The sequence below is a fragment of the Prunus mume genome, linkage group LG1, assembly GCF_029339155.1.
Source record: "Prunus mume cultivar Tortuosa linkage group LG1, ASM2933915v1, whole genome shotgun sequence".
NCBI classification, from domain to species: Eukaryota; Viridiplantae; Streptophyta; class Magnoliopsida; order Rosales; family Rosaceae; genus Prunus; species Prunus mume.
Window position 1 is genome coordinate 10781582 of NC_142698.1, and position 11674 is coordinate 10793255.

General features: G+C 37.4%; 2 protein-coding genes across 3 annotated transcripts; both read right to left on the bottom strand.

The window, feature by feature from the left end:
• Nucleotides 1–2109: 2109 nt before the first annotated feature.
• Nucleotides 2110–6096, bottom strand: LOC103335512 (LisH/CRA/RING-U-box domains-containing protein). Of its 2 annotated transcripts, none has more exons than XM_008238529.3 (2): nt 5956–6096; nt 2110–3885 (listed from the first exon to the last, which is right to left on the bottom strand). In XM_008238529.3, the coding sequence occupies exon 2, from the start codon at nt 3825–3827 to the stop codon at nt 2667–2669; it is 1161 nt and encodes a 386-aa protein (XP_008236751.1). In that variant the 5' UTR covers nt 3828–3885; nt 5956–6096; the 3' UTR covers nt 2110–2666. The 2 variants fall into 2 exon arrangements, with proteins under 2 accessions (XP_008236751.1, XP_088909745.1); XM_089053619.1 differs by having other exon boundaries at nt 2110–3888; nt 5956–6073.
• Nucleotides 6097–7131: 1035 nt separating this feature from the next.
• On the bottom strand, nt 7132–10912 carry LOC103335522 (uncharacterized). The gene is made up of 2 exons (XM_008238540.3): nt 10771–10912; nt 7132–9410 (listed from the first exon to the last, which is right to left on the bottom strand). The coding sequence occupies exon 2, from the start codon at nt 9314–9316 to the stop codon at nt 7481–7483; it is 1836 nt and encodes a 611-aa protein (XP_008236762.2). The 5' UTR covers nt 9317–9410; nt 10771–10912; the 3' UTR covers nt 7132–7480.
• Nucleotides 10913–11674: the final 762 nt, after the last annotated feature.

The window sequence follows — 11674 nt, forward strand, 5'->3', positions numbered from 1 at the left end:
TTTTTTGTCTTTTTTGAAAAAGCTTTGGCTTTTTCCAAAAGTGAAATTTTTTTTATGTCTAAAACCTAAAAAACCTTTTTATATATCACTATATTTTGTAAGAATTTTGGAGTGTAGGGTTTTAAATTAGGCTTAATGATTGCCAAATGCTTATGAACGCACCAAGTGCTTGATTTAGTAAAAGGGAATTTGGCACTAGATGTGGTACAATGTATATGTGTTCAGATTTGACCACTTTCTTCACATGTGTGGCGCACTTGTCAAATTCATCGACCCTTAGTGGTACCTAAACAAAGAAAAACATTGTTTTTTGGGTGAACTAAAAAATACATTGTAATTGTCAATTGAGGAATACTATCATCAATTGTCCATGCGTTTGTAGATAACTATGAGCTACTAATACGTCCACATAACTATGAGCTACTAATACGTTAATGACGACCGATGCTAACATAATTTTTATTAATTATGTGAGTGGGAGAGGATACATTGCACATGTCCCATTATCTTTCATCATTCTAGTTGAGGGGGGCCATTTCCAATCAATGAGAATCCCACGACTGTCACAATGAAATGGGGGTGATAATAACTTGGTTGGAACTTGGATAGGATGCATGCACGTTTGTTTAATATAAATATTCCACATAATTTCATACAGTTTGCTTGAATTGCGATTGACCAGACTTAACCAGATTGAGAAACTCCAAAAAAAATGAAAAGAAAAGAAAAACAGAGCCAACACATTCCGCAGACATACCTATCGAATTAGTTAGGATGTAAGAGGTTTAAGAAAGGATCTGTAGTTGTATCGACACCACATTTAAGTTTATGAATTGATGTGGGATCTTTTCTAACATCAATAGCTGAATATACAAGCAGAAATATTAGGGACTCTCAACCGATGATGCGTTGTGATGTTACAATGCATCAATAATTAGAAGTCAATCACGTGTGCTTGCGGTAACCAGTAAGTTATGACATGCTTGATGTTAGAAGACTATAATTATGAAATCATCTTCACAGTGTCCCCATGGAATTGCTTAAGCTCAGATCTCCAGCCTGTGATAAATACTTTCCTACTCCAGTTGCAGCGTCACCTCTCTCTCTTTAAATTACATGGGGGGAGAGAGAGGGGGGGGAGAATGTGATGGGTATGGGAAAGTCCCTCTCCCACTCCACCCTCCATAGTAGTAACTAATCACATGCTCTTATTCATGGACCACTTCATATCCATCATATTAGCTGAGAGCCCTCTTAATTTTGTACATAATATTACATTAGCATGGCTTTAGCTGCACGTTAGTAAAAAGATAAAGGTGAAAACAAAAGGTCTTAAAAACACTTTTACAAACCTAAATCTGCGTGAAAACTGAAAAGAGAAGAAAGGGAGTGACAGTAACTTAAGCTTGAAAAAGGTTTTCGTTTTCTCTGAGACACTCCTTCTATTGTTCTGGCCAGGAGCTCTTTATTGCACTTTTGGGGGTACACTGATGATTTCCATAAATTGCGCACACTTTTGAAGCCTTTTTAGTGGGTTTGCATGAGTGCCTACCTTTTTAATTGCTGCACTTCTCTTTTCCCAATTGTGCATCTCCAAGCAGCACCAACTTGTATAAAATTTACATCCCAAAAGGCACATCATCCATAACACTTTTCTATGCCCCTGCATAAATATTTCACCACCAAGATATGATTACATGTGTGTTGGGGTAGCCTAGTTCCCATAATGTGTGACAAAATCCAGGATTCTAAAGTAAGTCACTAATACTGCTTGCTAAATTTATACCGTCCATTATTTCATATATGATTACGAATTGAAAAAAACAAATTACTTTTTCTTGGTGGGTGTGATCCATTGAACATAAATCCAATTTTTCAATTTTTAGCAACAAAGAGATAATATGTTTCTATCACCAGTGCGAATATCAGGAGTTAATCAAATGAAGAGATAAAAAAGATGGGAGAAATTCAAGATGATTCAGACTTTTCTTAAATCAAGGAGGAAATATAAAAAGAGGACACAGAGAGTGTTGTTTCACTAACTACCCTGAATAACAAACAAGATAAGAATCCAATGGTCATCCAAAATTTGTTTGCTAGGCCAAGAAGTTAAGGAAACAACTAAATTAAATTACTAAAAGTACAAATATTATAATGTCTATTGTGTTGGTGAGAAAGATACAGATACTAAAAAGTGAGAACTTTTCCGGGGAGGCTCCTCATTCTTCTAAAGGCAGGTCATTAGGGTCAGTTTAGATGAAAAAGACTCTTACCAGTGCCTCAAACACGGCTTTGTAGACTGACCTGGATTTGAGATCCTGAAAATCAGAATAGATCCAGCTCAACAATTAAGCCCAGAGCCTGAGAAGCCCATTACAATTTACATGACCCAGCAGGAGAAGTAGAACTCATTCGGAAGGATGAGCCAGTATTGTCCGTTTTCGTTTGCCCAGATCATGCATTCAAATTATTCTCAGGGAAAGTGGACTGCTTGTACTGCCAGCCAGTAAAAAGAATATCTATTTACAACAAACGCAACACACCAGACGAACTGGCTTTGCCACCATAACCACACATCCTATAGCTACATAACACAACATGACTAATTTCTACAAGCTTAATCCAGTTTGGGACAGTGTGTTGCAACTAGTTCATTTGCAGATTCATCAGAAAACGAGCGGCCTACACTGCACTGAATCGACATCGGAAGGACAGTATGGACACTTGAAGGATTTTGTGCCGTTCTTTGACATCTTCGTAATAGACTGCTTGCAAAGCACATGTCCACATGACATCAACATAGGCGGATTTTCTTCAGTGGATTGTTCCTTAGACACTGGACACACAAATATAGAATGGAATTGAAACTCACGGTCTAACTCCACTGGCACAGGTAACTGCTTCATAGACTGCCATTCCTGTCTCTTTCCTGCCATTACGTTCATAAATTTGAGAAGAGGTGGCAACCCCTGAATCCCTGCCGCCATAGTTACACTCAATGGGCTCTCGTAAGACTGCCCCAGAAGATTACAGAACTGCCTGGTTAACTCTCCAGTCACTTTGTCCCAATTGGCTGGAGATAATAAGTGAGAGTATGGGGAGCGATCAAGCCTTCCGGTCCACAGAAGACACACCATCAGCTTTTGAATTTCAGCCATATGGTCAGAAGCAAAAGGAGCAAGATAAGTTCTGGCATACTGGAGAGCTCCATCTCTGTTTCCCTTTTGCAGTATTTCCACAAATTGCAGACTGTGAAGTTTCAGTAATAGGTCCGATCCATTTGGTTTGAGTTTATCAGAGTTAGTCATGGCCCAGTTCAGTGCTGGCTCTAGGTTCCGATGTTTCATTGCTTCAACTATCTGAAACATTTCCTGAAACTGAGATTTCACAGAAGCTTCAGATTCTGGTTCCTTCGCCTCAGTTCTAAAACAGTCGCCAATTTCGAAAAGGCCTTGCCGACAGAAATGGCTGCCAATTATCTCATTAACTGTGTGTGTATCAAAGTCAATGTTTCTATAAGCCTTGGATATATCAGGATTGAAGAATTTCTCAAGATGCTTTGGATACTTGCTAAGTGCTCCGTTCAGTTCCTTCTGCGTGCCTTCCAACTGACTGAGTGGAGCAATATCTTTTAGCTTCACTTTAAGTTCAGCAAGGGCAGACTTATAATCAACCTGAGACTCGCAATCATTAGATGATTGGATCTTTTGTAATGTCTTCTGGATTTCTTGGTCAATCTGATCGATCACTTCTTGAGCTTTAGAGCTTGACAGTTTTTGTTTCTTTGCAACACGATCAAATGCATCTTTAATGGTGGTCAGCTCCATTTATATTTTCACTAAAGTGTATCAGTAGCTTGTGATGAGAAATGAAGATGATAGAGATCTGCTAAAAATGAAACAATTCTAATAAGCATAAAAATGTTATAGCATATATCTGTATCTTAAGAAAACCTAATCATCAGAAAATCAAACAGGCCCAATTGGCAACTGTCAAGTATGTTCTTATAAACAAACATTTAAAAATAACAAGACCACAGAAACAAGGTTTACAAGGTTAGTCTAGATTTATGCTTCACATGAAATAATTAATTCTCAAAACATGAAAAAGATTTACCCCCAAATTAAAACATGGGAGGATAAAGACTACGAAAATCATAAGCAATGGTTTAATTAAACAGGAAAATTCTTAAAAGGAAAAGCTTCAATTAACTCACTCAGCCTTCAGGTGCCACAAATTTATCAAATAAGTAAAAAGAGTCCCTTAATTCATCTAAGGAGGTTTGCACGAAGAAAACTGTGGGCTGTTAGGTGTTGTCGCAGGAGAAACAAACTCATTGCATGTACATATGTGTGTGCATGTATAAAAACACGTGCAGCGTAAGAAATTTTGACACATCCTTTTAAACCACATAGCATCTGTAAACAATCCCTACTCTCCTAAAGAATAAGGTCCTTACATGAGAAAATATCTTGCTTTAATTTCTTGGACTATTTTGATATTACCTATAATTTGTTTTTATCTTCCAACCAAACATGTGATTGGTGATTATCATGTTGAAATTTCATTAGTCTCATGCTTTGGAACTTCTATTGTTTTAGTGAAGTTTGTGAACCAAATAATATTGGAAATTGGATGGATCGTTGTTTTGGATAACCAGTGTGTTGCATGTGGCTATTAGTCTCGCTATGCTTTGTTCACTACCAATGGGGGATATATATTGGAAATTTGAGTCTGGAACAAGTTTGTCATTTGACCCATGCTGCAAGGGTTTTATGTGGCATACGTCATCCAAAAAACTAAAAAGACTATTGCATGTGTATTTCCAGCTTCTTGCCACATGTCTCTCTTGCCCAAAAACACACCCTTGTTTGGTGTATTGAAGAAATAGTGTACCGTAATGAAAGTAAGATGACTACATCTAAATACAGTTCTGAATGAAAAAGGTCAAAGGGCGCGTTTGGGAGTGATTCTGGATAGGCCAAAATCATTCTAGGGAGAACCACCTCCCATGTGCTTCTCCGTATAATCACTTTTAAGTGATTTTAAGTGACTATGGGCAGAAGCACCTCCCATATGCTTCTCCATAAAATCACTTAAAACTACTTAAAGTGATTATTTGGAGAAGTGATTCTCCATAGAAGTGTTTTTTGGCCTATTCAGAATCAATCCCAAACGAGCCCAAACAGTGATATGCAGCATCAGAAAGTGAAAGAAATACACCTATTGTCCAACAGATAATCAGAGAGACAGAGAGAATGCCCTAAACCAATCACCTTTGATGTTAGCAAGTGCAAAATGAGAGAGCTTAAAAAGAGTGAAAACTCTAAGTCATTTAAAAGACTAGAGACATTCCCTTACACTTATTTAAGCCTCTTCACTGGTTCTTACAAGGTTTTTGTAAATCTTTACAGGCTCATGGCTAGGGAATAGGCTGACACGATGTGGTCTGAAGTGCCTCACTCAATTAAAGCAGTGAATGACGATACAAATAACAGGGACCGTTTCTCAATAATCTATGAGCATGTTATTCCCTCTAAATTACTGCACAGTTCAGGGGTCAATCATTTTGAAATCAGCAATATGGCATGGCAAGGGAAAGCCTTGACACATAACAATAAAATAACCTAAATTTGCCATGTTGGGTCAATCATATTGAGGGTGGTCCGCATAAGACAAAGTGTAAATTACAGTAATTGAATACCCTCAATGTTAGAACAAGAATTCAAATACAAATTTGAGGTTTCTTCTTTTTTGAGATATCAAGTGACCGGCTTTTTATCTTGTTTGAGATTTTCAAGTGATGCAGATGACTTATCTTGATCAACGCAAACTAAATCTCCATTGAAAAATTACAGCAGATAATACATGAATTTTTTCTCAATCTCCCTCAATTGAATCTTCATTTATGTCCCGTGTGTGTGCGTGAGAGAGAGAGAGAGACAGAGAGAGTACCTTGAGAGGTTCGATGTTCCAAGTGTAGCGAAGGCTTTCAGCACATCGGCCGGAGAGACGGGAGAAGCGGCAAAAGAGAGTTGCAGATCAGCGAGATAGATGGTGGATTTGTGGTTTAGGTTTTGTCGGTTAAAATTTCTTACAGGTCCATTTTGTAAAAACAATGATTAGCAAAGGGTAAAATGGTATGAAAATATTGTCTTTTAGAAATAAAAAAGAAAAGTAAATAAAAAGCAATTGGTTTTTAATTTAATGGAAAAATTGTTGGGTGTCTTTAGAGTACTTCCACGCATTTGAGAAAGAATTATTACTATTCACGTAAATAGTGATAGCGCTTTTTACAAAAACTTGTTTTTTTCACCCATTGTCATGAACAACTATTCACATAAGATATGAGGAGAGAAATTTGTATGGAATTTTGGTGTGGGAAGTGAAGAATATGACTAAGTATTTATTTTTAAAAAGATTCTGAAATTTTTGTATTTTTTTCATATTTTTGTTGTTGCTTGTCAAGAAACCCAGCTAGAGCATGGGCTCATTTTGCCTGAGGGCTAGCTGGTTTGGTGGGCCCCAACAACTGCCTAGCTTGCTTCAGCCATTGGAAGATGAATTTGGGGCTTGGGCCCTCCTGCCTGGGAAGGGCTCTACGCTGGAATTGCTCTTAGAGATGGGCAAATTGTGCGGTTTTCTTTCTGAAATTTTCAAAATTTTGTAGTATAATTAAACCAAACCAGTCAGAAGATGGAGAGGTAGAGAAGCAACGATATGAGATTTGAGTCCTAAAGACAAGTTCTTAAACCACTCTAGGATATGCCATTTTTTCAATATGAGATTTGAGTCCTAAGACAAGTAGAGAGATGAGAGATGAGCAACACCAATGATGGAGTTGAGGAGCGATCGACGAAGGAGAAGATGGAGAGGGAGAGAAGGGCAAAAATGTGGTGTAAAGAGGACTACAGTAAGTTTTAATCATCAACCTCATATGAATAGTAGAGATAAGTTCTAGGCATCAACCCCATACGAATAGTCCCCCTTAATCCTTCAAGTTAGAAGATGACATCCATATTCTTCTTTGATTGTACATGAAATCTAGTTATTTAGCTAATTTAGGCTAGTCCAGTCTGATCCTCCATAGTAAACATGTAAAAAGAACTGAGTTTGAAGTAAACGCAAAGCAATCTAAAAAAAAATACATTCATCAAAATGAAACACGGAAAAATAGTCTCTCACGGATAATTTATGGATCTAGTAGGGCAACAACATGCAAATTCAAACATTTTGATTACTGCTGAGGAATGCGGATACTAAAACTAAAGATAGATCAAGTTTCATGAGCTGAATACAACTCTGAAAAAGCATATTGCAATCACATGCAAATTCAGTTGGAACCTTCCGAGGCTATCAGCATATGACTAATTTTTTATAACCGGACAATGTCAAATGATCTCCTCTTCAACACAACCTTCGTCTTTGACACAAAACCAACGAAACAAGAAAAGGCAGCCACTTTGATACCAAACAAATTTCAGTCAACTACAGGCTTACTATCAAAGACTTCTCTTGCTTCAAGTGCATCGGCACAATAACGCTTCGACAAAATTTCAACTTGTTCAGCAAAGGACTTAGTCCCATGCCGACCAATGTGCTTGACCATTTGATTCCATCGCTTTCGACATACATCTCCAGACCTATGCTCAAGCAAATCATCCCAATTAACGTCTTCCATGCAACAAGCATCCAAGCTATCGAGAGCATAAAGTAGGCGATAATCATCAGTATCAGACCACAGACCTTCAGTTACTAAAGGTGATGTTAATTGGTAATACCACTTCTGGCAGCAAACGGGATTGGTTCTGCTGCCCAAAGTCTCACTAATTGACTCCCACTTAATATTATCTCGCAGCATGCCATGCTTGGATTTTTTTTCTTCCAACACCCTCATCTGCAGATCCTTGTTCACTAAATCAAATAAAGTCTGGTACTCCTCTTGCGACCACTGTCCTTTCTTCATGTTTGGCAGTTTTATTCTACGCCATGCATCCTTGACATGAATTCTGTGTTTGCCAAGTTCATTACCCACCTTTCTCCAATTGGGTTTGGGTTCACCTTTAGCCTCAGCTTCCATAGCGGCACGTCTTACTATTTCATACTCTTCAGTGGTCCAATTACGTTCCTCAGCTCGTTCAAATAAAATATGGGCTCGATAATATATGCTCTTATAAGGCCTCCAGGGTAAGAATCCCCCAATATCCTTCCAACAATTTCTTATTTCAGGGTTGGATCCACAATTGAGTATCTTGTTGATGCCTTCCTCACCTAAGCCATGTTCCTCTATGTATGTTAAAACAGCCTCTTTTACAAGCTTGTCTTCTTCTTTTGAAAACCGCTTACCTCGTACTAAGCCCTTTTCCTCATCTTTTGGGCCATCAGATGGTGAAAAGACCTCCACATCATCAGCAAAACTTACTCTTTTTGTGACTTTCTTAGGTGTAGAATTTTCAGAAAGATCAGGACCCCTACCACTTTTTTGGGTTCTTAGGCTTCCTTTATCTGACTTAGCTTTTTTCATATGTTTCTCTGACTTGGCCCTCTTCTTCCCTTTATTACCATCTTCTACATTCACATCATCTATGTTTCTGTTGCTTGTCTCATCTCCAGTTGCATGCACATTACCGTCATTCTCTAAGAAACTATTTTCTTGAATTCTACTGCTTTCTGTGCCCAGTTTCTCAACCACAGTTTCCTGCATTTCACTTCTTGAATTCTTTGTATGCTTTCTTTTCTGTTTCTTCATGATTCCACCATTCTCCATGATTTTCCCATCTGAATGCTCACTTTCTACTTCAGTCTCCTTTCCATCAGTTGTGATGTTCTGTACCAATTGACCACCCACCTTTTCTCTCCTCTCTTTCTTCTTTCTTTTCTTTTTATCCACTTCTACTTTGTTCAATTCGGCAACGTCTTTGTCTTTAGAGCAGTTAAACCTCTTAGCTGACTCATCCATTTTGTCATCCTCAAAGAGTTTCTTTCTCTTCTTTTCCTTACCAGCAAAGTCATCTTCTTCCATGACTTTCCCATTGGATTTGTCACAATCTTTTATGAGCACCTGTTCAGTAGTCAGGTTTGACTTTAATTCACTATCAGCCACCTTCATTTCCCTCTTTCTTTTCTTCTTCTTTTTGACCCCTTCTCCACCATTCCTGTCAAATTTCTGCACCTGAACTAACTCGCCCATTTTGTCCTTAAAGACTTCAATCAAAGAGGAATTTCTATCAGCTTCATCCTTCTTCCTTTTCTCCTTTAACTTTTTCTTGTCTTTCCTTGCTTCAAACTCCAAATCTGTTGTCTTCTCCCTTCCCATGTTGGTTTCTTTTGATCATGAACAGAAATAAATAAATAAATAAATAATCAGGGACCAATAACTTCAGTAGTTTGTGATGAAAGATGGAAAGAATCTGCAAAAAAAGGAAAGAATTATAATAAGCTTAAAATGTAATAGCATAGATAGCATACAACTGTATCTTATGAAAATGCTAATCATGAGAAAATCCAAAGGCAAATTGGCAACTGCCAAATATGTTCTTATACATAGACATTAAGAGTTACGCTTCACATGAAATAATTCATTCTCAAAACATGAATAGAGAACTACCAGAAAAACAAAAGCATAGGAGGATAAAGGCCTCAAAAATTCATAAGCAATGGTTTAATTCAACAGGAAATTCTTAATGGAAAAGCTTCAGCTAAAACAGCCACTCAGCTGCCACAAATTTCTCAAATAAGTGGCTCTTAGTCTCACTATGCTTTGTTTCCTGCCAACATGGGATATATACAGATAGTTTGGTTTTGGACACATGCTGCAGGGTTATTTGTGGCACAAGTCATCTACAAACCTAAAGAAGAACATTGTCTATGTATAACCAACTTCTAGCCACATTTTTCTATTGCCCAAAAAACATATAGCCTCTCTTGCCTAGTGTGAAAAATAGTATTGTGTAACGAAAGTAAAATGGATACCTCAAAATACATTTCACAGTGAAAAACGTGTGACCAACCAACAAACAATGAAAATGCAGTGTGCAGAAGTGAAAGGACACATATTGTCTAAAAAATAATAAGAGAGGCAATGTCCTAAACTAATCACCTTTGATGTTAGCAGGGGAAAAATGAGAGACCTCAAAAGGGTGAAAATCTAAGTCATTTAAAAGACCAGAGACATTCCCTTACACTTATTTAAGCCCCTTCACTGGTTCTAACAAGGTTTTTGTAAATCTTTACAGGCTCATGGCTAGGGAATAGGCTGACACGATGCGGTAGTGAAGTGCCTCACTCAATTCAAGCAGTGAATGACGCTACTAATAACAGGGACAGTTTCTTAATACTCTATGAGCATGTTATTCCCTCCAAATTACTGCACAGTTCAGGGGTCAACCATTTTGAAATCAGCAATATGGCATGGCAAGGGAAAGCCTTGACACATAACAACAAAATAACCTAAATTTGCCATGTTGGGTCAATCATATTGAGGGTGGTCCGCATAAGACAAAGTGTAAATTACAGTAATTGAATACCCTCGATGTTAGAACAAGAATTCAAATACAAATTTGAAGGTTTTATTTTTTGAGATATCAAGTGACCGGTTTTTTATATTGTTTGAGATTTTCAAGTGATGCAGATGAATTATCCTGATCAACGCAAACTAAATCTCCATTGAAAAATTACAGCAGCTAATACATAAATTTTTTCTCAATTTCGCTCAATTGAATCTTCATTTATGTCCCGTGTGTGTGTGTGAGAGAGAGACAGAGAGAGTACCTTGAGAAGTTCGATGTTCCAAGTGTAACGAAGGCTTTCAGCACATCCGCCGGAGAGACGGGACAAGCGGCAAAAGAGAGTTGCAGATCAGCGGGAGAGACGGTGGATTTGAGGTTTAGGTTTTGTCGGGTTAAAATTTCTTATAGGTCGATTTTGTAAAACCAATTAATAGAAAAGGGTAAAATGGTACAAATATATTGTCTTTTAGAAATAAAAAGCAATTTGTTTTTTGTTTAATGGAAAAATTGTTGCGGTTTTCTTTCTGAAATTTTCAAAATTTTGTAGTATAATTAAATAATAGGCTCTCCGCAAGCGCTTCCACACCTATAAGATACTTTTTAAAAATAATTTTAATTTTTTTATAGAATTAAATAGATAATGGATAGTTGTGTTCCATAAAATAAGATAATTGATCTTATTTTTGTTTTAATTTAATTTTTTTTAATATGAAAAAGTGTGAATTTATCATATTATCCTCATTGAATTAATAATTTCAATTCTTAATTTTACATTAACTAAAGGTATTTTCTGGTATTTTGAATGTTTTACCATTCCCTCCACCAAGGCTCTAGATTCGGCCTCTGGTTATGGCTCAACATCGAACCAAACCAAACCGAGCCCACCTTTAAGTAAAACATTAGATCAGGATCACATGAGATGGCACCACTGTGGAAAAATGGGCTAACTTGGGGGTGGGGATAGGGGTGTGAGAGAAGGGGAGAGTTTGACCAACTTTTTCACTGTGGTGTCACCATGTGCATAACCCTATTATGTTTATGTAAGCAAAGAAAATAAATTGTCAACGGTGTCTAGCTCCAATGAAAAAGGGTCTTGACTTGTAAATCAATGATCTCAAGTTTGAACCCTCATGATACCTTGGTAGTGTGTGTGAAACCCCCTTGCC

Bases quoted from the DNA above. Each gene is read 5' to 3' on its own strand.
- LOC103335512 (XM_008238529.3), bottom strand. From the start codon at position 3,827: ATGGAGCTGACCACCATTAAAGATGCATTTGATCGTGTTGCAAAGAAA.
- LOC103335522 (XM_008238540.3), bottom strand. From the start codon at position 9,316: ATGGGAAGGGAGAAGACAACAGATTTGGAGTTTGAAGCAAGGAAAGAC.